Source organism: Hyla sarda, chromosome 6, assembly GCF_029499605.1.
Source record: "Hyla sarda isolate aHylSar1 chromosome 6, aHylSar1.hap1, whole genome shotgun sequence".
Lineage (NCBI taxonomy): Eukaryota > Metazoa > Chordata > Amphibia > Anura > Hylidae > Hyla > Hyla sarda.
The window spans coordinates 33,143,699-33,168,892 of NC_079194.1; the positions used below are offsets into that span (position 1 = coordinate 33,143,699).

A 25,194-nucleotide genomic window follows, 5' to 3' on the forward strand; every position below is an offset into this window, starting at 1 on the left:
AGGAAAAAAACAAAAACCTTTATACAGGCGCTGTTCTTGGTTCCAGAAATGTCAAGCCAGATGCTGAAGGATAGTTGGCAATCTGAGGAAGGAGGACTATACCTCCGAAACGCGTCATTGATTTTTATTTATTTATAAACATAGTGCTACACAGCAATTGTGCCAGAAAGTTAAACAGATTTGTAAATTACTTCTATTAAAAAATAAAAATCTTAATCCTTCCAGTACTTATTAGCTGCTGAATACTACAGAGGAAATTATTTTCTTTTTGGAACACAGTGCTCTCTGCTGACATCATGAGCACAGTGTTCTCTGCTGACATCTTTACCTATTTTAGGAACTGTCCAGAGCAGCATATGTTTTCTATGGGGATTTTCTCCTACTCTGGACAGCTCCTAAAATGGACAGAGATGTCAGCAGAGAGCACTGATGTCAGCAGAGAGCTCTGTGTTCTAAAAAGAAAAGAATTTCCTCTGTAGTATTCAGCAGCTAATAAATACTGGAAGGATTAAGATTTTTTTAATAGAAGTAATTTACAAATCTGTGTAACTTTCTGGCACCAGTTGATTTAAAAAAATAAAATAAAGTTTTCCACCGGAGCACCCCTTTAAAATTTCTGGAACCAACAACAGCGTCCGTATAAAGGTTTTTTTTTCTGCTAATTTCTGCACTGTGCACATTGGCGGAATTATCACGGCAGAAACGTCTGCAGCGGAAATCCTGATTTTGGTGTCTGCAGAAACGATGTACAGGTTCATTGTTTCTGCGGATTCCGCCCAGGACTGCACTGCTATTGAGAACGGCGCATTTCCGAGCGATCCATTGTCGGCACGTATTTTCCAAACAAAAAACGGAAATTCATAAGGGTCAGTGGGAGTGCGGAATCCTATAGAAGTCTATGGGCTTTAATTTGAGGTGGAATTCTGCAAGTGGAGATTCTGCCGTGTGAATAGACCCTAAGATGGTAACCACAACGTGACAATATTTTTAATGTTAACCTTAGGCTATGTTTACACAGCGGATATTTTTCCGAATGTCCGACCAGAAAGTATGGGTGGTCATTCCCCTAATAGTATGTTCTGTTAGCACTTGGATTGCTCGGAAATGGGCCGACTCCATAGATGGCAAGGCTTTTCTGAGCAGATTCTGACGAAAAAACAGATTTGTTCATTCTTTCGGCAAAGACCGGAATTGAAATACTCGCTCACAAAACATCATCTGCGGAACTTTTTCCACCAGATTCCACTCGGAAACTTGTTGAGTGAACATGGCCTTACAGATGACTGTAATGAAGAATATGTATCCAGATGCTTTGAAGGAACTAAGGGAGCGTAAACCATCAGACATTACCTGCCCCCCACACAGATCACAACATTTTGGGAAGTACAGTATTTAAAAAAAAAAAATCCACTTTCTCATCATGAAAGTAGGAAGAAGATGCAGAGAAAAGGTCTGAATTCTGGTAAGGGTCTATTCACACAGGCGGAATTTCCGCACCAATTCTGCTTCCGCTTCCCTGGGTGGTTTCTGGCTTGTGCTGATTTTGTGGGGAATTGGTGCTGAATTAGTGTGGAAATTCCGCAGGCAGAATTTCCAACTCAAATTAAAGCTCATAGACTTCTATGGGATTACGCACTCCCATTCACACTTCTGAATTTCCGCTTGCGGAATTCCACAAGCGGAAATTCTGAAGTGTGAATGAAAGTGTGGAATCCAATAGAAGTCCATGGGCTTTGATTAGAGGCGGAATTCCACAAGCGGAAATTCTGCCGTGTGAATAGACCCTTAGGCTGGGTTCAAACTGTGGAATTTCTGGGCAGAATTTCTGCCAGAGATCGAGCCGGCGGCACTAGGACCGCGCCGACTGCATTGCCGTCCCCATAGATGGCAATGCATTTCTGGGTGGATCTTTTGGGAGATCTGCTCAGAAATGCATTGACATCTATGGGGACAGCAATGCAGTCCGCGCAGTCCTAGTGCCGCCGGCTTGATCTCTGGCAGAAATTCTGCCCAGAGATTCTACAGGGTGAACCCAGCCTTAGTGTGCGTGGGGGAAGTACTGTAAAATGACACTAAAATTAAACTGCATAATACCAACAACTGTAAGTGCTATGATGGATGGTAGGTATGGCCTCTGGGATGCTCACCAATCCTGAAAAATAAGGGGCCAATACACTGATTCGGTGCTATGGTCTCTTACCAGCAACAATCAGCCACCCAAGAACTGAAGTACAGGTCCATACAAATGAATATGGGGGGTACAATATCTTCTAAAGTAAGATGGCCGAGCGCTCCGCTGTGACGGGAAAAACATTGAAGGGGCTGCAGTGCCGGTTCAGCACCTTCTCTCTCAGGATTGGTGAGGGTCCCAGAGCTCAGACCCTTGTCTATCATAAAGTGATAAAGTGATGGTATATCCCAATGATATGCCAGAACTTTGAAAGTGTATCTGTCATTTAAAACTTTTGACATGTCTCTGTGATATGTGAAAAGTTTTGATTGGTCGGTGTCCTCAGTGCCGAGATCCACCCCGATTTGGAACACAAGCGTGGAGAAGCACTTCACTCCCCAGCTCACAGTAATCTACGTCCAGCTTCCCTGGAGGAAGGTTCTCAGCACCTCAACCTCAGCCAATGAAAACTTTTGACATGTATCTGTGACACATCCAAAGGTTACAAAAAGTTTAATTTTAAATGACAGCTGCACTTTAAAGGGGTATTCTAGGCAAAAATATTTTATCCCCTATACAAAGGATAGGGGATAAGGTGTCTGATCGCGGGGGGGCCCGCTGCTGACACCCCCCGCGATCTCTCTGAAGCACCCGCATAGAATACGGGTGCTGAATCTCCAGTTTTGGAAACCTCCAGGTTTCCGGGACTGGGGACATGACGTGACGCCATGCCCCCTCCATTCATGTCTATGGGAGGGGACGTGACGTCCGTCACGCCCCCTCCCAAAGACATGAATGGAGGGGGCGTGGTGTCACGTCACGTCCCCAGTCCCGGAAACCTGGAGGTTTCCAAGACTGGAGATTCAACTCCCGCATAGAATATGGGTGCTGCAGGGAAATCACGGGGGGGGGGGGGGGGTCGCAGCAGCGGGTCCCCTGCGATCAGACACCTTATCCCCTATCCTTTGTATAGGGGATAAAATATTTTTGCCCTGAATACCCCTTTAACTTCCCTTAATTGAACAGAAAACTCTGGTAAAATGCTTCTTTCGCAACAAGCTACATCCCAGCCTAAGGCTCCTTTCACTCTATAAGTTGCTCCGTTTTAAAGACCCATTAGAATGTCCCATTAAGAAAACCCTTAAAAACAGATGTTACAAAATCCCATTCAAGTCAATGGGATTTTTTGATTATTAGTTATAACCCGTTATGAATAAAGGACGTTATTTGTGACGGGAGAAAAAAAAAAACGTTACATGCACGAATTTTTCTCCTGTCACAAATAATGTCCGTTATTCATAACGGGTTATGACGGGTGATAAGGGATAATCAAAAAATCCCATAGCCTTAAATGGGATTTTCTAATGGCCATTTTTAAGGGTTTTCTTAACGAGACAATATAACGGGTCTTTAAAACGGAGCAACTTATAGTGTGAAAGGAGCCTAAGGCTGGGTTCACACCAAGTTTATCAAATACAGTAACTATATACGGTTTTCCGCAAAAAAAACGTATACGACCATATCCGAAACCGTATGCATAGAGAATGCATTGGAAACCGTATTCCAAATGTTTTGTACGGTTGCATCTGTTTTGCCTCGGATACGGTTTTGCCGATTTTTCAACCGTAGGCAAAAAACGCTGTCGACCACGTTTTTGCCTCTGGTTGGAAAACCGTATGCGAACCATATGCGGTTCTTTTAACATTGTTGTCTATGAGAACCGTACACAGAATTTCAGAATACGTTTGCACGCGGTTTTTCTAATCCGTTTTTGGAGTTGACACATGCGCAGATTGGAATTTGAATAGAACAATAATAACTTTATAAAATTGCTGGAAAACTAATTCCAACAAAATAGCAAAACCGTTGGCAAAAACTGATGCAAACGGATTGAACCGTACGGGGAAAAAACGTATACGTTTTAATTTGGAGTCATACGGTTGTATAAGGTTGCATACGGTTTTGCCATACGTTTTTTATCGGAAAACCATATACGGTAACCGTATTTGAAAAACGTGGTGTGAACCCAGCCTAAGCCCTGCTACTTTTGCAAAACCTGTTGCGTGTTGATCTGGAGCAAGGAAGGTTAGGGAATGAATGTCTCCAGGGATCCAAGTATATAAAAAGATCTTAGAACTATCTACTTACTCACAGAGAACATCTGATCTAGATGACTGAAGTGGACTCTGCCAACACCACTGCATGCACAGTCCCTGAAATGCTTTTACACAGAGAGCATCAGCAATTTAGAGCTGTGTAGGCCTCATATACATGTCTGTACTACGGCGCTGCTTTGTACAGATTTTACATGGAGGATGTATGACACAGGAGAGATAAGTGTCTGATCACTAGGGGTCCCATGTTCCTCTCTTAAAGTGTACCTGTCGTTAACAAAAACGTATTATATAATGTAGAAAATACCATTATAGGTTTATTTGTAACATACATTAGTTAAAAAATGTGTATATTTTGGATGAAATAATGCTGTCCCTGCAGCTATTACCTGTGTCTCTCTGTGAGGAGACCAAATGCAGGAAGTGAGGGCAGGACAAGCGGGGCTCTGTGCAGACTCCTGGCTTGTCAATCATCCTGCTGTGTGAGCAAAGGGCATGTTATAGAGCCTCAGTATACAGAGCCCTACTTGTCCTCAGTGTACAGAGCCCCGCTTGTCCTCAGTGTACAGAGCCCCGCTTGTCCACAGTGTACAGAGCCCCGCTTGTCCACAGTGTACAGAGCCCCGCTTGTCCTCAGTGTACAGAGCCCCGCTTGTCCTCAGTGTACAGAGCCCCGCTTGTCCTCAGTGTACAGAGCCCCGCTTGTCCTCAGTGTACAGAGCCCCGCTTGTCCTCAGTGTACAGAGCCCCGCTTGTCCTCAGTGTACAGAGCCCCGCTTGTCCTCAGTGTACAGAGCCCCGCTTGTCCTCAGTGTACAGAGCCCCGCTTGTCCTCAGTGTACAGAGCCCCGCTTGTCCTCAGTGTACAGAGCCCCGCTTCTCCTCAGTGTACAGAGCCCCGCTTCTCCTCAGTGTACAGAGCCCCGCTTCTCCTCAGTGTACAGAGCCCCGCTTCTCCTCAGTGTACAGAGCCCCGCTTCTCCTCACTGTACAGAGCCCCGCTTGTCCTCACTGTACAGAGCCCCGCTTGTCCTCACTGTACAGAGCCCCGCTTGTCCTCACTGTACAGAGCCCCGCTTGTCCTCACTGTACAGAGCCCCGCTTGTCCTCACTGTACAGAGCCCCGCTTGTCCTCACTGTACAGAGCCCCGCTTGTCCTCACTGTACAGAGCCCCGCTTGTCCTCACTGTACAGAGCCCCGCTTGTCCTCACTGTACAGAGCCCCGCTTGTCCTCACTGTACAGAGCCCCGCTTGTCCTCACTGTACAGAGCCCCGCTTGTCCTCACTGTACAGAGCCCCGCTTGTCCTCACTGTACAGAGCCCCGCTTGTCCTCACTGTACAGAGCCCCGCTTGTCCTCACTGTACAGAGCCCCGCTTGTCCTCACTGTACAGAGCCCCGCTTGTCCTCAGTGTACAGAGCCCCGCTTGTCCTCAGTGTACAGAGCCCCGCTTGTCCTCAGTGTACAGAGCCCCGCTTGTCCTCAGTGTACAGAGCCCTGCTTGTCCTCAGTGTACAGAGCACTGCTTGTCCTCACTGTACAGAGCCCTGCTTGTCCTCAGTGTACAGAGCCCTGCTTGTCCTCAGTGTACAGAACCCTGCTTGTCCTCAGTGTACAGACACCTGCTTGTCCTCAGTGTACAGAGCCCTGCTTGTCCTCAGTGTACAGAACCCTGCTTGTCCTCAGTGTACAGAACCCTGCTTGTCCTCAGTGTACAGACACCTGCTTGTCCTGCCCTCACTTCCTGTATTTGGACTCCTCACAGACAATAGCTGCAGGCACAAAAATATACACATTTTTTAACCAATGAATATTACAAAAATACATATAATACTATTATCTACATTATATAAATAGATTTTGTTAACAACAGATAGACTTTAAATAGAGCATTTGCTGAGCATAACCACTAGGGGATAGATAAATACAGCACTTGTCTATCTTCGTAAGTCCCAAATAATGGTGCAGCAGACTGGATGCTCGACCTCTGCTACTTTGAAACAGGAGAAACGTCAAATCTCACAGCTGACTGTAATAAAGAACATACATCCAGATGTTTGGAAGAAACTAAGCATGCGTGAATGGGAGCGTAAACCATCAGACATTACCTGTACCCCACTCCACCCACAGCTTACCAAATTTTGGGAAGTATGAAAAAAAGTATCCACTTTCTCATTATGAAAGTAGAAACAAGATGCAGAGAACAGTTCAGACTTCTTATAAATTTCCTTGGGGGAAGAAGTGTAAAATGACACTAAAATGAAACTTTCTAAACTACCAACAGTGAGAGGGCTCTTACACACTAACGCACCGTTAGCAGTAGTTCCATTGTAAAATGACTGGGTTTAGAGAGAGAGAGTATTTTTCTTCCGCTACCTCCTCCAAAATAACGGTCAACCGATGGACTCTGACCACGATCCAAGCGCCAAAAAAAAAAAAAAAAAGCCTTACTGACCCTTAAAGAGAACCTGTTATCAAACCATATTTTCTAAACTAACTCAGATTATATTCCCTAACTACTCCTAGCACCCCCTCCTTGCCCCTAAAAATGTTTTCAAGCTTTAAAAAGCTGTGTATCATACCTTTCCCCTTGCTCACATTGTGTGAGCTCCCAGCAGGACAAAGTGGGCGTTCCCCAGCAGGTACGACATCCCTGAAGCCTGCGAGAACTGTGCCCCGCACGCACTTTCTGAGTTTGGACTTCTGCAAGTCCGGGTGGAGACCAAACAGAACAGAGCCACCTAGTGGCGGTTTTTTTTCAATGACATTAAAAACATATAAAAGGTTGAGAATTTTAACAGCAAGTAAATAGCAAATTGTCTTATAATTACATAAGGAACAATATATTAAAAGTTTAGTTTGGTGACAGGTACTTTTTTTTTTGCACATTGTAGTGCGAACCTTGCCATAGCTGTAAGTGTTAGGGTAGAGTCACACACACGGATTCATAGCGTATTTTATGCTGTGGATCCCCTGGCGATGAACCCTACAGTGTGCCTCCAGCTGTGCCTGCTCATAGGTAATCCGCTGCTACGAGCAGACACGCTGCGATGTGCGATTCGTTTCGCCCATGCGCAGTACACACGCGGCTGCTCTAGGCCTAGCTCAGGGAGGAGAGGGATCGGCCTCGATGTGTGAGGGTACACTGCCCATGCGCACGGAGACTTGCACATTGCAGCGCGTCTGCTCGTAGCAGCGGATTACCTATGAGCAAGCACAGCTGGAGGCACACTGTAGGGTCCATCGCCGGCGGATCCGCAGGGTAAAAAACCCTTATGATTGATGGAGGGTCTGGTCCCTGGGATGGTCGTCAATCATGAAAGATAAAGGGGCAACTATGTGGATTCAGTGCTGGGGGTCTCTTCCCAGTCTTTCCCTGTATAAGGACACTTTCACATCACTGTTTCTGTGTTCTGTTCATGTGCGCCGTTCAAGAGTCAGAAAAACTGAAATGAACTGTTCCTATTCATTTGATTTCATTACCATCAGTTTATCTCAGTTTGCATCAGTTATTTTGCCTGAACAAAAAACACAACATCAGTGCTTTCAAAGTGTGGCCCTTTCAGATGTTGCAAAACTTCAACTCCCAGCATGCCCGGACAGCCGTTGGCTGTCCGGGCATGCTGGGAGTTGAAGTTTTGCAACATCTGGTGGGCCACAGCTTAAGACAACTGCACTACATGCACTATTTTTTTTCTGTCCAAAGTAACGGGCAACAAACAAAACTGAAACATTAAAGGGGTACTCCGGTGGAAAACTTTTTTTTTTTTTTTAATCAACTGGTGCCAGAAAAGTTAAAACAGATTTGTAAATTACTTCTATTAAAAAATCTTAATCCTTCCAGTACTTATTAGCTGCTGAATACTACAGAGGAAATTATTTTCTTTTTGGAACACAGAGCTCTCTGCTGACATCATGACCACCGTGCTCTCTGCTGACACCTCTGTCCATTTAAAGAACTGTTTAGAGTAGGAGAAAATTCCCATAGAAAACATATGCTGCTCTGGACAGTTCCTAAAATGGACAGAGGTGTCAGCAGAGAACACTGTGGTCATGATGTCAGCAGAGAGCACTGTGCTCGTGATGTCAGCAGAGAGCTCTGTGTTCCAAAAAGAAAAGTATTTCCTCTGTAGTATTCAGCAGATAATAAAGTACTTAAAATTAAGGATTAAGATTTTTTAATAGAAGTAATTTACAAAATCTGTTTAACTTTCTGGCACCAGTTGATAAAAAAAAAAAAGTTTTCCACTGGAGTAGCCCTTTAACATTGAAAGTCTATGGGTGAGCTTTATCATTGTGTGTTTAGGTGCTCACATTTTTAAAGCTAACACGGCCGTCTGTCCCCATTTTTTTATCCCGTTTCGGTTCCGTTCTTGCGGGCTGTAAACAGATTAAAAACGGTTTTAAAAAAAAATCCCATTCATGTCAATGGGATTTTTTTTACAATCCGTTAACATCCGTTTGCTCCCATCTTCAGTCATTTCCGTTTTTTTTTATTTTTAAAGTCCGTTTTTATTTTTGACGGGAGGAAAACGAGACGGGTCTAGATGGCCATGTGAGCGCAGCCTTACCATGCTCAAATTATGTATACCTGCGCCTAGTTTATCAAAAATCGCACACGATGTGATAAGTCTGGCGCACGTGCCCACGGGTGGGATTTTTGTGTCTGTGAAGTTTTTGTGAGAAGGTTTTTGTTTTGTTTTTTAAAGTAAAAAGAATTGGTTTGCGAGAAAAGTCATACATGATAAAAATCACAAAAGGGCAAATAAACTTGCCAAACTATCGATGCAATAAATTTGTGCCTTTTTTTTTTCAATTTAAATACACACACACACACATACACACCAAAAGACGTGCAAAATGCATGATAACTTCACCCCCTATGTCCTTCAGTTTATATCAGTTTGACAAACTGAGCATGTGCACAGAAGCTGGAAAAGTGCCAGGAAGTAAGGTCTGATCATGTGACCCGATTCTCCCCTACCCAAAAACAGCAAAAAAAAAGTGTGCCGAAGTGAAGCGTGGCATCTGTGGTTTGCAAAAGATGGGTACAATGCTTTTAAATAGTATAAGGGAGTTTGTGAGTGTAGACGCATCACCCAGGAATGACAATAAATTGTGGGAACACAATGACCTTCTCTTCAATAGTATATTATCCCTTTAAAGTGTATCTGCCATAAATAAAACAACTTTTGACACGTCACAGAAACCCGTCAAAAGTTTTGACCACCAACCAGGAGAAGAGTGAGGAGAAGAGTGAGGAGAAGAGTGAGGAGAAGAGTGAGGAGAAGAGTGAGGAGAAGAGTGAGGAGAAGAGTGAGGAGAAGAGTGAGGAGAAGAGTGAGGAGAAGAGTGAGGAGAAGCTTCACTCCCGGCTCGCATCTATCTCCATACTGCAACCACATTATGGGGGACATTTATCATTAAGTTTACCCCTTTTTCTTGTGTATTTTTTTGTGCAATAATTTGCGCAGTGACTTTCATTAAATCCTTTTTTTGCATCTTTTTTGATTTTCCGATGTTCTCTATGTGCTCGTGTACCGTAGAAAGAAAAAGGCTTTACACACTAATTTACTATTGCGCATTTTATGTTTAGATATTAAAACTTTGCGCAAAGGCAACAGACTTTACGTAAATATAGAACACCGAGGAGTGAACGTACCTATGTGTCAGACGGTAGAAACGTGAAGGAATGTCTATGTTTGAGCAAAGTTTGTCAACAAGCTTGCGCAGGGTTGATAAATTTTGCACAGAAATGCAAAACATAGAAAGCACTGACAGGGTTCAAATAATTTCATCTAGGGATCGACCGATTATCGGTTTGGCGGATATTATCGGCCGATATTCACGATTTTGGACTTTATCGGCATATCGGCAATTACCTTGCCGATATGCCGATAATGTACCAACCCCCCCGCCACCGCCCCATTGCCTCCCCCATCCCCGGTTTTATACCTGTTCCCGGGGACCGGGGTCCGCGCTACTTCTGGCTCCGGGGTCCGCGCTACTTCTGGCTCCTGCGGCATCCTGCCCTGTTGCTGTGCAGCGCAATGACGAGTGACGTCCTCAATGCGACGTCACCAACAGTGCGCACAGCTCAGGATGCCGCCGGAGCCAGAAGTAGCGCGGACCCCGGGAACAGGTAATTATAAAACCGGGGATGGGGGAGGCAATGGGGCGGCGGTGGTGGTTGGACTAGGGAGGACCCCAGGACAGGCAGGGGTAGAGAAGCGGGTGGTCGGCAGCGGTCTCTGGCCTCGCAAAAGCCGCTGCAGTTCATTGATTTAAAACGTCCGCTTAAAATCATTGACCAGGTGACCGGGTGCGGTGGGTGGGGGGAATAGCCGATAACTTATACTGGAATATCAGTATAAGTTATCGGCTATCGGCCTGAAAGGTCACAGATTATCGGTACCGGCCCTAAAAAAATCAATATCGGTCGATCCCTAATTTCTACCTCTCACCGACATTGACAAATCTCGACCTATAAGTCTATGGGACATTCCACAGGAGAAGGTCAGTCATTGGACCAATCAAAAACTTTTAAAGTCTACCTGTCATCAACAAAAACATTTTATATAGTGTAGATAATACCATTATATGTATTTGTAATATACATTGGTTAAAAAAAAAAATGTATATTTTTGTCCCAATAGCTATTGCCTTTGTGTCTCTGTGAGGAGTACAGGAAGTGAGGGTGGACAAGCAGGACTCTGTGCACTACCCTCACTTCCTGTATTTGGTCTCCTCATAGAGACACAAAGACAATAGCTGCAGGGACAACATTTTTTCTCCCATAAATATACACAATTTTTAACCAATGTACATTAGAAATATACACATAATTGTATTATCAACATTATATAAAAAGTGTGTGTTGACGACAGGTACACTTTAATGTCTCTGTGACACATCAACAAGAAGGAAAGACCCTACCGGCTGTGCATGCGGAAGGCTTAAAGGGGTATTCCAGGGGTATACATAGAGGTTAAACAGAAAGTTAAACAGATTTGTATATTACTTTTATTAAAAAAAATCTTAATCCTTTCAGTACTTATGAGTTTCTGAAGTTAAGGTTGTTCTTTTCTGTCTAAGTGCTCTCTGATGACACCTGTCTCGGGAACCACCCAGTTTAGAAGCAAATCCCCATAGCAAACCTCTTCTAAACTGGGCGTTTCCCGAGACGCGTGTCATCAGAGAGCACTTAGACAGAAAAGAACAACCTTAACTTCAGAAGCTCAAAAGTACTGAAAGGATTAAGATTTTTTAATAGAAGGAATTTACAAATCTGTTTAACTTTCTGGAGCCAGTTGATATATATTAAAAAAAAGTTTTTTCCTGGAATACTCCTTTAAGCTGCCATGCTGGGAGTTGTAGTTTTGCACGAAGCTGGAGAGCCAAAGGTTGGGTGGGTGGGTGAGGGACGTGGACACTATTCTATTAAAAAGACATTTTGTGCGCTTCGATCTAACATGATGGAACCAAACTGAGGTCCGCTCTATAATGTATATAGCCACTACTAGAATCACTGTCATTTAAATAAAGTTTTGACAGGTTGTCCAGACATGACCAAAGTTTAGAATGCAGTAGGTGTCGTCAGAGTCTACGGTGAAGGATTCGGGTTTGAGTGACAGCTGGGGAGTGAGGCGCACGCTGCTGCGCACTTCACCTGGCTATAACTTGTGATTGCACTGGGTCTCAGGATTGAGACCTGGTAAAATCTAAACTTTTTACATGTCTGGGCAACAAGTTAAAAGTTTATATCAATGACAGTGATGCGAGATTGTAAGAGAGTGTAACTATTTGAAAACTTCAGTTCTGTCCAATTCCCAGAATAGTGATGTATACAGAGGAGTGCCCCAACCCGCGGACCTCCACCTATTGTCAGACTACAACTACTCCGATCATGCCAGAACAGCCAACTTCTAGTTTTGCAGGTTAGATCAGTGTTTCCCAACCAGGGAGCCTCCAGATATTGCAAAACTACAACTCCCAGCATGCCTGGACAGCCTTTGGCTGTCCAGGCATTCTGGGAGTTGTAGTTTTGCAACACCTGGAGGCTCCCTGGTTGGGAAACACTTTAGTGCCGCTTCATTCTATTACCCAAAGTGTCACAGAGGTATTGTGCCAGGGGTTAATAGGGGTAATCAGAGAATACAGAGGAATCACTGCGCTGGGTCCATGGAGACAACTTTGGCAATACAGGCATGATGGGAGTTGTAGTTGTTACAACAGTTGGAGAGCCATGGGGGGGGGGGGGGGGGTCACTGGTCTATGGGACCTATGGATGAAAACAAACACACCAAAGATTTGATAGCGGGAATAGTACAAAGTGATGATAGATATTGTGACTATTTAAAATACAATATACATAGTATGCATAGTGCAGGGTTTCCCAACCGGTGTGCCTCCAGCTGTTGCAACACTACAACTCCCAGCATGCCCAGCCTGTCCGGGCATGCTGGGAGTTGTAGTTTTGCAACAGATGGAGGCACACAGGTTGGAAAACACTGGCATAGTGTATAGATCATACAGTGTACACAGTATATAGATCATATAGTATACAAAGTATACACAGTGTAGATATACAGTACACACACATTGTTATATATATACATTTTACAATGTGCGTGCGGATATCTACACTGTATACTTTGTTATATATATATACACACACATATATATATGTGTGTGTATATATATTATATATAACAAATTATGCAGTGTAGATATACAGTACACACATTGTAATATATATATATAATTTATTTATTACAAAGTATACACAGTGTAGATATACAGCACACACATTGTAATATAATATATATATATATATATATATATACACATACACACACACACATTACAAAGTATATACACAGTGTAAATATACAGTACACACACATATATACATTACAGAGTATACACAGTGTAGATATATGTACAGTACACACATATATACATTAGAAAGTATATACACAGTGTAGATACACACACACACATTACAAAGTATACAGTATAGATATACAGTATACAGTACACACATATATATATATATATACACACACACATGTACATTACAAAGTATATACACAGTGTAGATATACAGTATACAGTACACACACACACATATATATATATATATATATATATATATATATACACACACATATATACATTACAGAGTATACACAGTGTAGATATACAGTACACACACATATATACATTACAGAGTATACACAGTGTAGATATACAGTACACACACATATATACATTACAGAGTATATACACAGTGTAGATATACAGTACACACACATATATACATTACAAAGTATATACACAGTGTAGATATACAGTATACAGTACACACACACATATATATACACACACACACACACATATATACATTACAAAGTATATACACAGTGTAGATATACAGTATACAGTACACACACACATATATATACATTACAGAGTATACACAGTGTAGATATACAGTACACATATATATATATATATATATATACACATTACAGAGTATACACAGTGTAGATATACAGTACACATATATATATATATATATATATATATATATATATACACATTACAGAGTATACACAGTGTAGATATACAGTACACATATATACATTACAGAGTATATACACAGTGTAGATATATAGAACACACACATATATACATTACAGAGTATACACAGTGTAGATATACAGTACACACACATATATACATTACAGAGTATACACAGTGTAGATATACAGTACACACACATATATACATTACAGAGTATACACAGTGTAGATATACAGTACACACACACATATATATACATTACAGAGTATACACAGTGTAGATATACAGTACACACACATATATACATTACAGAGTATACACAGTGTAGATATACAGTATACAGTACACACACACATATATATACATTACAGAGTATACACAGTGTAGATATACAGTACACATATATATATATATATATATATATATATATACACATTACAGAGTATACACAGTGTAGATATACAGTACACACATATATACATTACAGAGTATACACAGTGTAGATATACAGTATACAGTACACACACACATATATATACATTACAGAGTATACACAGTGTAGATATACAGTACACATATATATATATATATATACACATTACAGAGTATACACAGTGTAGATATACAGTACACATATATATATATATATATATATATATATATATATACACATTACAGAGTATACACAGTGTAGATATACAGTACACACATATATACATTACAGAGTATACACAGTGTAGATATATAGAACACACACATATATACATTACAGAGTATACACAGTGTAGATCTACAGAAGACTCTCTTACCTGGTCCTGGAGTCCATGCTCGGCTCCGGTGAGTGCTCTCTCAGCTCAGGCTGTCTGTCATGTCCTCCTCGGTGAGGGGCCCCTGTACAGCGCTCTACACGCCCGGGCCCCGCACCCCCATCAGCCGGCTGAGCCCCCTATGTGTACTATGCAGTCCCCGCCATCACAGGAGAGCGCCCCCTGTGGCACACATGGCACTGCCCCGGGCTGTCATGCTGTCGTCTGTCTGCGGGTTCGGTGCTCTGTGTCCACAGCTGTCCCCTGCTCTGTGTGTGACCAGGAAGTTACAGAGGAGCCTCCGCTGACGTCACGGCGGGGGGAGGGTGAGCTGATAGCGGGGAGATAGACGGGTGACCCGGGGCTGTCCTCACTGTCATCACCCGCATGGGGCCCCCGGGGGCCAGCGCTGCTATCATTATAGTCAAACCACTAGAGCAATGATACTGCTCCGTGATTGGTGGCCCAAGGTGACCTAATCCCGACAGCTGGCGATATCAACCAATGAAAGCGACGCTTACTTTTCTTTTTTATTCCCTATAAAAGTGAAAGCTGCGCTGTGATTGGTCGCTATGCAGTGTTTCTATTTAGACTGTTATAAATCCCTTCCCTATCAATACTAACCCCACCTGACACAGGGACCCCAAATTCTGTGATCACATTACAGTCAGATGGGCCATTGGGATCAGTAGTTCTGTTAGGACAGGAGGGGTAGTAAGGTAAGTAGTGATATTCTCCCCAGCAAAACAACAGGCTCCAATAGATGTCACTGAGTCCCACTGGGCACCCACTGGGCACCCTTGGTGTCCATCATCTGATGGGTCAGGCACTGCACCCATGGCTTCTGTTATAATGGAAACCATGAGTGGGAGCTGAGCCTAAATGTTGGCACCCCTGAAATTTCTCTAGAAAATGAAGTATTTCTCACAGAAAAGGATTGCAGTAACATGTTTTGCTATACACAGGTTTATTCCCTTTGTGTGTCTTGGAACTAAACCAAAAAAAAGGGAGGAAAGAAAAGCAAATTGGACATAATGGCCCTCATTTACTAAGAAAATCGGGTTGTAAGTCTATGTTGCTTTCTTACCCGACTGCTTTTTTCCCCTGGTATTTATTATTATGTCGCATCCTGTTTGTCGCACGTGGGTTTTGTTGGTTTTGGTTTCCAACTCCTCTGAGCTATCGGGAAAAAATCCACAACAATTCAACAAATTCGAGTTGGAAACCTTTATAAATACGTGGGAAAGCTCAGAAATGTCGGGTTACGCCCCTTTTTCGGGTTTGGGAGAATCCACATCGGGTCCGTCAGGAAAAAATGTCGCATCGTGTCGCAGACTGGCGCACGATGTCTGCGACATGGCGCAGACAAAGCTGCGCCAAAAAAACCCGACAAAAGAGGTCGGGTTTAGAATAGTAAATGAGGGCCAATGTCACCAAACTCCAAAAATGGGCTGGAGAAAATTATTGGCACCCTTAACGTAATATTTGGTTGCGCACCCTTTGGAAAAAAATAAGTGAAATCAGTGGCTGCCTATAACCATCAATAAGCTTCTTACACCTCTCAGCCGGAATGTTGGACCACTCTTCCTTTGCAAACTGCTCCAGGTCTCTCTTATTGGAAGGCGCCTTTTCCCAACAGCAATTATAAGATCTCTCCACAGGTGATCAATGGGATTTAGATCTGGACTCATTGCTGCCACTTCAGAACTCTCCAGCGCTTTGTTGTCATCCATTTATGGGGGCTTTCTGACATATGTTTGGGGTCATTGTCCTGCTGGAAGGCCCAAGATCTCGGACGCAAACCCAGCTTTCTGACACTGGGCTGTACAGTGCGACCCAAAATCCATTGGTAATCCTCAGATTTCATGATGCCTTGTACACATTCAAGGCCCCCAGTACCAGAGGCAGCAAAACAACTCAAAACATCACTGACCTCCACCATATTTCACTGTAGGTACTGTGTTCTTTTCTCTGTAGGCCTCATTACGTTTTCGGTAAACAATAGAATGATGTGCTTTACCAAAAAGTTCTATCTTGGTCTCATCTGTCCACAAGACGTTTTCCCAGAAGGATTTTGGTTACTCAAGTTCATTTTGGCACAATGTAGTCTTGCTTTTTTATGTCTCTGTGTCAGCAGTGTGGTCCTCCTGGGTCTCCTCCATAGTGGGGTCCTCCTGGGTCTCCTCCATAGTGGGGTCCTCCTGGGTCTCCTCCATAGCGTTTCATTTTATTTAAATGTCGACGTATAGTTCGCTCTGACACTGATGCTCCCTGAGCCTGCAGGACAGCTTGAATATCTTTGGAACTTGTTTGGGGCTGCTTATCCACCATCCGGACTATACTGCGTTGACACCTTTCATCAATTTTTCTCTTCCATCCACGCCCAGGGAGATTAGCTACAGTGCCATGGGTTGTAAACTTCTTGATAATGTTGCGCACTGTGGACAAAGGCAAATCTAGATCTCTGGAGATGGACTTGTAACCTCGAGATTGTTGATATTTTTCCAGAATTTTGGTTCTCAAGTCCTCAGACAGTTCTCTTCTCCTCTTTCTGTTGTCCATGCTTAGTGTGGCGCACACAGACACACAATGCAAAGACTAAGTGCACTTCTCTCCTTTTTATCTGCTTTCAGGTGTGATTTTTATATTGCCCACACCTGTTACTTGCCCCAGGTGAGTTTAAAGGAGCATCACATGCTTGAAACAATCTTATTTCTCCACAATTTTGAAAGGGTATAAATTATTTTGTCCGGTCCATTTTTGGAGTTTGGTGACATTATGTCCAATTAGCTTTTTTCCTCCCTATTTTGGTTTAGTTCCAATACACACAAAGGGAATAAATATGTGTATAGCAAAACATGTGTTACTGCAATCCTTTTCTGTGAGAAATATTTTAGGGGTGCCAACATTTACGGTCATGACTGTATATGTTACTGGCAGATATATATTATTAAGCTTTTGGGCTCTATAATGCACTTGGGTACACCAACTACCACATGCTGTGTATAGTAGTACGAGCTAAGTACTACTTGTGGGAGAGGAAAAGCAACAATGAAGCTCTCATCCTCATATCCCTTCCTCATATCTCGACCTCATATCCCATACCCATATCCTGACCTTTTATCTTGACCCCATATCCCTTCATCATATCCCGTAATCATATCCCGTCCTCATATCCTGCAATAATATCTTGTCCTCATATCCCGTCCTCATATCCCACAATCATATCTTGTCCTCATATCCCATCCCCATATCCTGACCTTATATCTTGACCTCATATCCCTTCGTCATATCCCGTAATCATATCTTGTCCTCATATCCCGTAATCATATCCAGTCCTCATATCCCAACCTCATATCCGACCTCATATCCCGTCCTCATATCCCAACCTCATATCTGATCCTCATATTCAGTCCTCCTATCCCGTCTTTTTATCTCATTCTCATATGGAAAATAGTTCCATTCCAATGAATTGGGTTCTTTTGGATTAAAGAACATTTAGTTCTCCAAGTTTCATTCAGATAAATGTCCAATCATGGTAGACTCGGTTCTGAGGGTATACATGACCTTTTGTCTTTGTGCTCTTCAAGATTCCAAACCTTTGGAAAATAATAAAAAGCCTGGAGCCAAGACTCAATTTTCTTTTCTTCATTTTTGTCTCACTGGAATGGGTGCAAGCTGATAACCTCTGCTGTAGGTTCTGTATTATATGTTGTAGCCCTGAGGGTAACACCATTATTTCCTTGTTATGAAGTTGTTTGATGAGGATATCCTTCCTATGGCCATGGAAAAAATCTTCTTTGTTCCATGGAAAACCCGTCCCTCCTATCCTAGGGTGATGGTATCTATACCTAACTCATCTATTACCTGAAGAACTGGTTTCACAAGTGGGAAAAATTGGGTTTTCTTGTGAAACAGTGTAAAGAGTATCCCAAGAATGGTGGGATCGAAGAAGAACGTCCTGTAAAGGGGAATTCTGTAGAAAACAGGATAGAGGACGAAATAACTCTGATGAACAAGGAAACTGCAGCCATATATAACACTGTACGAATCCACAACATTTGGCATAATGGTGGGGGAAGGTTTTCTTGGCACACCCCAGCTCCTCTGATACCTGTGGATAGACTTATCTAAACATTGTGTCCGACCAAGTTCGTTCCTTCATGGCTTCTGTTTCCCTTATGACAGATGGAGACTGTCAGGAGGACAAGGCACCATCCATAAGGGTTTTGTAGTCATGGAGTGATAGGTTCCATGAACATGACTGTGAGTTTTTCTTGGTTTTCCGGCCTTCACAGTCCCTAGATTCCAGCAGTATTCCATTGATAAATACTCTAACTAGGGTATGGTGTCTTATAGCTGAGCGGGTGGGGTGTTGCCCGACCTCTGGGACCCCCTGCAATTGCGAGAACAGGTACCCGACTCTTCCTGCTGAATAGGGCAGAGGGTTGGCCTGTGCACCCAGTTGCTCCATTCATTCTCTATGGAGCCACTGCAGAAAACCTAGGACAGTGCTCGGCTATTTGCGGCGGCTCCATTGAGAGTGAATGGTGTTCATGCCAACCTTCTATTGAGTGGCGAGAGGCGGGTCCTCATTATTGCAATCTTGGGTAGTCCCCGAGGTTGGACCTACTGCACGATCAGATACTTATCACCTATCCTACTAATAAGGAATACGTTTTTTATCACTGGGTTACCCCTATTAGTGTTGCTTGCGAATATTCGCAATGCAAATTTTATTCGCGAATATCGCACTATATATTCGTAATTAAAAATATATATATTTTTTTTTCACAGTACACATCACACTGATCACTCCTCTCTGCTTCCAGCTTGTGTGGTGTAAAGAAGGCTCCAATACTACTGTTAGCTTATGCTAATTTTTGTATATGCTAATTTTCGCATCCGCGAATTTTCGCATATGCAAAAATAAAATGCGAATATTACGAATTTAGCGACTATATGACGAATATTCGTCCATATATTCGCGAAATATCTCGAATTCGAATATGGCCTATGCCGCTCAACACTAACCCCTCCTATAAACATCTTTGGGATGAGGTAGGACGGGCAGTTCAGGGCATATCAGGACCTATACTTAATGTGCAGCAACTGCGAGGAACAATCCTGTCCACAGAGGCGGACATTTCTGCAAGATGATTTCATCACCCATTGGAATCTATGCCATGACAAATTGCTGCAATTATGAAAGCCAAAGGAGGTCCAAAGGGCTACTACATGGGGGTCTGTAATAAAGTGGCTGTTCACTGTACAGTATATACAGTTTTTGGCTGGCATGCAATAACATGAGGCGGAGCCTAAGGGTATATGCACACTCCGCAATATCTGCTCGGAGAAATTCCGGTCGGAGAAATTCCGTGTGTAGCAGGCGCCGCCAAAAGAACCATTGCTACGACCGCATGGACCTTTACGGATACATGGACACCTACCTAATCCAGTATAGTGTTGCTCATGAATATTCGAAATTCGATTTTTTTTTATCGTGAATTTTCCATATTTGCGAATATAGCACTATATATTCGGAATTACGAATATTCGCTTTTTCTTTCTTGACAGTACACATCACAGTGATGTCTAGTGGTACGCCCCCCCGCACCTGAGAGCTTTGGCTCTCGCTCCCCGCACCTCCAGCTATTGACTTGCCGTCTGCTGTATGGACACTTGGAATAAAGCATCGTTTGGCAAATACTTCTCAGTGGGTGAGTGCAACTTTTTTCAAGCCTTCTGCTTTTCATGTTTTACACATCACAGTGATCATAGATCATCCCTCTTGCTCTTCGCATATGCGCATATTCGCGAATATTGAGCCCTCCCTTCTTTAATGGGCTAGTGCAGTGGTCTCCAACCTGCGGACCTCCAGATGTTGCAAAACTACAACTCCAGCATGCCCGGACAGCCAACGGCTGTCCGGGCATGCTGGGAGTTGTAGTTTTGCAACATCTGGAGGTCCGCAGGTTGGAGACCACTGCACTAGCCCATTAGTTCCCTATAACATTAAAGAAGGGAGGGCTCAATATTCACGAATAGGCACATATATTTTCGCATATGCACTAAAAAACAAATATGCAAATTTAGCGAATATATATGACAAATATTAGTCCATATATTCGCGAAATATCGCGAATTCGAATATGGCCTACGCTCATCACTAATCCAGGATCATGCTGTGGATTCAATGAATATAAATAAATTGATGAAACCTTCAGTGAATTATGATCATGTGACCCTAAAGGGGATATCCAAGAGTATTATAAATAAAAGTACGTGCAAGAATTATTATTATAAAATACAAACCATCAATTAGGATTAACTTGTAGCTTCTGGGTCCCAATGCAAAGTCTGCAACAGGGCCCCATGTGTCAATTATAATACTTATCTCTTACGGGGTAGATGTGCCTTGAGGTCCTCTTAGGCACCAGGGCCCCGATGCGACTGCTACCTCTGAACCCCCTATAGTTACGCCCCTGCAGCCGTTACTAATCTGTCAAATCAAGTACTGTTGCTCCCCGCTAGTTTTTATTTTCTGCAGCAGTTTGTTGTTTTACCATATTTGTTTCTGTAGGTCCATTCATTTATTAGTCTCTTAATTATTCTTTTCTCGTTTGGTGAGAAGGTATTGAGTCCTTGAATCTGTTTGCCTTGTATATATCAAAGTCCTGATCTTTACCTTCTTTTACTGACCCTTAGTGTAGCACATGTCCATTTTATGACATAATATGATTGGAAACATTTTATGACCTAATACCATACCGCAGGTGTTCAGTAGTGTTGAGCGGCATAGGCCGTATTCGAATTTGTGATATTTCGCGAATATATGGACGAATATTCGTCATTTAGTCTCTAAAGTCGCATATTCGTAATATTCACGTTTTAGTTTCGCATATGCAAAAATTGGCATGTGCGGAAATTTGCATATGCGGAAATTGGCATATACGAAAAATTGGCATATGCGAAAATTCGCACGCCAGTCTCACACAGTAGTATTAGAGCCTTCTTTACACCACACAAGCTGGAAGCGGAGAGGGGTGATCACTGTGATGTGTACTGTGAAAAAAAAAACAACAAAAAAAAAAAACGAATATTCGTAATTGCGAATGTATAGTGCTATATGCGCGAATATTCACGAATATGCGATATTCGTGAATAAAATTCGAATTGCGAATATTCGCGAGCAACACTAGTGTTCAGCAGTCAGGCATGGCGTGGTGAGACAAGCGAGCAGAGCAGTGTTCCTCAACCTGTGACCCTCCTACAGTTTCTTTCAAAACTCTATTGAAGAGAAACTCCGAAATTGAAGTTGTTATTTTCTAGCAACAGGAAAGGGATATGTGTCTGATCACAGAAGGGTGGTTGACGTACCCCCTCCATGCATCTCTATGGGAGAGCCAAAGATGCAGTGCTCGTGTATCTCTGGCTCTCCCATAGAGATGCATGGAGGGAACGTGTGGACCACTGCTTCATGTGGTGTTCACTCCATGCATGAGGAGAGCCGGGGCGCCAGGCAGGAGATCATGGGGGTCCCAGCGGTTTGACCCCCCCCCCCCCATGATCAGCCCCCTATCCTATGTATATGGGATAAGAACTTCAGTACCGGAGTACCTCTTTAATGCCCCAGAATGTCAAAGCATGATGGTGGTTGTAGTTTTGCAGTAGCTGTAGAGCTTTAGGTTGAGAATTGCACAAACAAATCTAAATAAGCAACATACAACGTAATATGTAACCTGTGACCAGAAAGGCTGACACCTAGGCTATGTGTTGTCTGCAGGAAAAGGTTTATCCAAGGTTTACACACGTGTCCCAAAATTACTGTTTACGTCTCTAAGTGTCACAGTTTGTGTCATTGGCAATGACAACATGCAGCTTATTAAAAACACAGAGCACTTCCCGTATGCACAAGACTCCTAAAATAAATGATGACTTCAACCCCGTTGTGTTAGTGGGAGGATCAGCAATTGTATCTGGCACACCTTTATTATTCCTAGCAGTATCAAAGCCATGTAGTAAAGGGGTACTCAAGGTGAAAAACTTTTTTTTATTTTATATATATATATATATATATATATATATATATATATATATATATATCAACTGGCTCCAGAAAGTTAAACAGATTTGTAAATTACTTCTATTAAAAAATCTTAATCCTTTCAATAATTATCAGCTACTGAAGTTGAGTTGTTGTTTTCTGTCTGGCAACAGTGCTCTCTGCTGACATCTCTGCTTGTGTCGGGAACTGCACAGGGAAGAAGAGGTTTGCTATAGGGATTTGCTTCTACTCTGGACAGTTCCCGAGACACGTTTCATCAGAGAGCACTTAGACAGAAAAGAACAACTAAACTTCAGCATCTAATAAGTACTGAAAGGATTAAGATTTTTTTAATAGAAGTAATTTACAAATCTGTTTAACTTTCTGGAGCCAGTTGATATATATATATATATATATATATATATATATATATATATATAAAAAAGTTTTTTCCTGGATAACCCCTTTAAGGTCTAGTTGTTGGGTTTTACATTGCACCAACAGTGCAAACTTGGTTTTCAGAATTTTTGTGATTCTCTTAGTGCAAAAGTCGCCGTTAGTATATGATCTGGTTCTGTTTCCTAAATATGTTTTTTTTTTTTCTGTTCAGGCTTGTTTGTTGTTTCTTTATTTCCAGAATCGCCTTGGTCAAACATCTTAGGCTGAGTTCACACCCCTGTTCTTTCTTCTGTTGTTCCGCTACATCACAAAAGGAGAAAAAGGAAAATAATGTTACTGCCAGATCTCAACAGCACTCAATGGACTCTATAGAGTTTTATGGGGTCCATCTGGTATCCGTCATCGTATCCATCGTTTTACCAAACAACATAGCAAAGCATGAACACTTATAGATGAGCCTGTAAATTAAAGGGGAAGATTAAATACAGGAGGCAGCACTGTGTACCTGTGTACATACTACTGCAGCACAACAAACAAGGGGTTATGCAAACAACTGAAACCACTGCTGCTGAGATAAGGGTAAAGCTTTGATTTACCTTTTATGGACAGTGTACATCCTCTGGAGAACAGACACAGCTTGTATTCTTTCTCTATTTCCTGCACAATAGTAGTGGCAAAACCCCGCCCCCACTTCTTGTAGTATGTCTTGCTGTGTCTGTTACTAGAGACGTTCTGGACCTGACAACAGGCAGAGGACAAAAGCTTGTAGGAAGGGAAAAACTTCTTGACCAAGACTTTTGAGCAGTTTTTTTTTATGGTAAGGTTTGCTTTATGGTAAACAAAGTGATTTAGAGAAATGTTCGGAATTACATATGCTGTCAAATGGAGCAAAGTTATTTGAAATGAAAGGGAACATTTTAAAAGAAAAGATTAAAAAAGAGGAAATAGAGAATTTGTTTTAGGCATTATTGCCCAGCCCTACCTACTACCCTACAGAAGCTTTAAAAATATGACACACACAATTGTCAGCTTCAAATCTATGCCAAACAGTGGTCCCTCAACATACGATGGTAATCCGTTCCAAATGGACCATCGTTTGTTGAAACCATCGTATGTTGAGGGATCCGTGCAATGTAAAGTAAAGGACAGTGGTCTACAACCTGCGGACCTCCAGATGTTGCAAAACTACAACACCCAGCATGCCCGGACAGCCAACGGCTGTCCGGGCATGCTGGGAGTTGTAGTTTTGCAATATCTGGAGGTCTGCAGGTTGAAGACCACTGGTAGAGGAAGTTGTACTCACCTGTCCCCGCCGCTCCGGATCTTCACCGCTGCCCTGGATGTCGACCTCCATCGCTGTCGCCGCGTCCCCGACGCTCCGGCAAGGCCTCTGCTTCCCCGGCATCCTCGCTCTCTGTCGCCGCCATCACGTCGTTACGCACGTCTCTCCTATTGGATGACAGGACGGCGTGCGCAGCGACGTGATGACGACGATGGAGAGCGCCAACGATGCAGAGGATCCCGAAGAGGACGCGCCGGAGCCCCGAGGACAGGTAAGTGATCGTCAGCGGACCACACGGGGCACTGTAAACAGCTATCCGGTGGCAGCTGAAGCAGTCTGCGCTGCCGGATAGCCGTTTATGCGATGGCCCTGACATACAAAAGCATCGTATGTTGATGCTGCCTTCAACATGCGATGGCCTCTGAGAGAGGAAGTTGTACTCACCTGTCCCCGCCGCTCCGGATCTTCACCGCTGCCCTGGATGTCGACCTCCATCGCTGTCGCCGCGTATGGTGAAATGATCGTATGTCGGGGCCATCGTAGGTCTGGGGTGACTGTACACTTACTTATGCTATTAAAAAACAATGCCAATGTATCCATCCCCAGAGGAGGCCAAGCACTTTAATGTTAAGGGATTATTAAATTTAAAAAAATTAATAAAAACATGCCTTAAAAATATAACTCGGTCTCCCGCAGTGATAGAAGAGCCGCTGCCTAGTTGACTTATCTGCTGTATAACAATACTACATCTCGTTTAGTGTTACCTTAAAAATCTAAGTTAGCGCCT

The 25,194-nt window shown here is 42.9% G+C and overlaps 1 protein-coding gene and 2 long non-coding RNA genes across 5 annotated transcripts in view; 1 reads left to right on the forward strand and 2 right to left on the reverse strand.

The window, feature by feature from the left end:
* Positions 1-14,976, reverse strand: part of DENND1B (DENN domain containing 1B) — a 253,388-nt gene extending 238,412 nt beyond the window's left edge. The window contains exon 1 of one of the 3 annotated variants that reach the window (XM_056523457.1): positions 14,683-14,972. In XM_056523457.1, the coding sequence (XP_056379432.1) occupies positions 14,683-14,699 (17 nt within the window). In that variant the 5' untranslated portion in view covers positions 14,700-14,972. Of the gene's footprint in view, positions 1-14,682 lie in introns of all 3 variants that reach the window. The other 2 variants (XM_056523454.1, XM_056523456.1) reach the window with 2 other exon arrangements.
* Positions 14,977-15,173: 197 nt separating this feature from the next.
* LOC130275459 (uncharacterized) lies at positions 15,174-24,130 on the forward strand. The gene is made up of 3 exons (XR_008844787.1): positions 15,174-15,398; positions 20,257-20,399; positions 23,337-24,130. It is a non-coding gene; the product is annotated as an uncharacterized LOC130275459 (long non-coding RNA).
* Positions 23,295-25,194, reverse strand: part of LOC130275460 (uncharacterized) — a 95,447-nt gene continuing 93,547 nt past the window's right edge. Inside the window, exon 4 of the long non-coding RNA XR_008844788.1 lies at positions 23,295-23,425. This is a non-coding gene — a long non-coding RNA (uncharacterized LOC130275460). The remainder of the gene's footprint in view (positions 23,426-25,194) is intronic.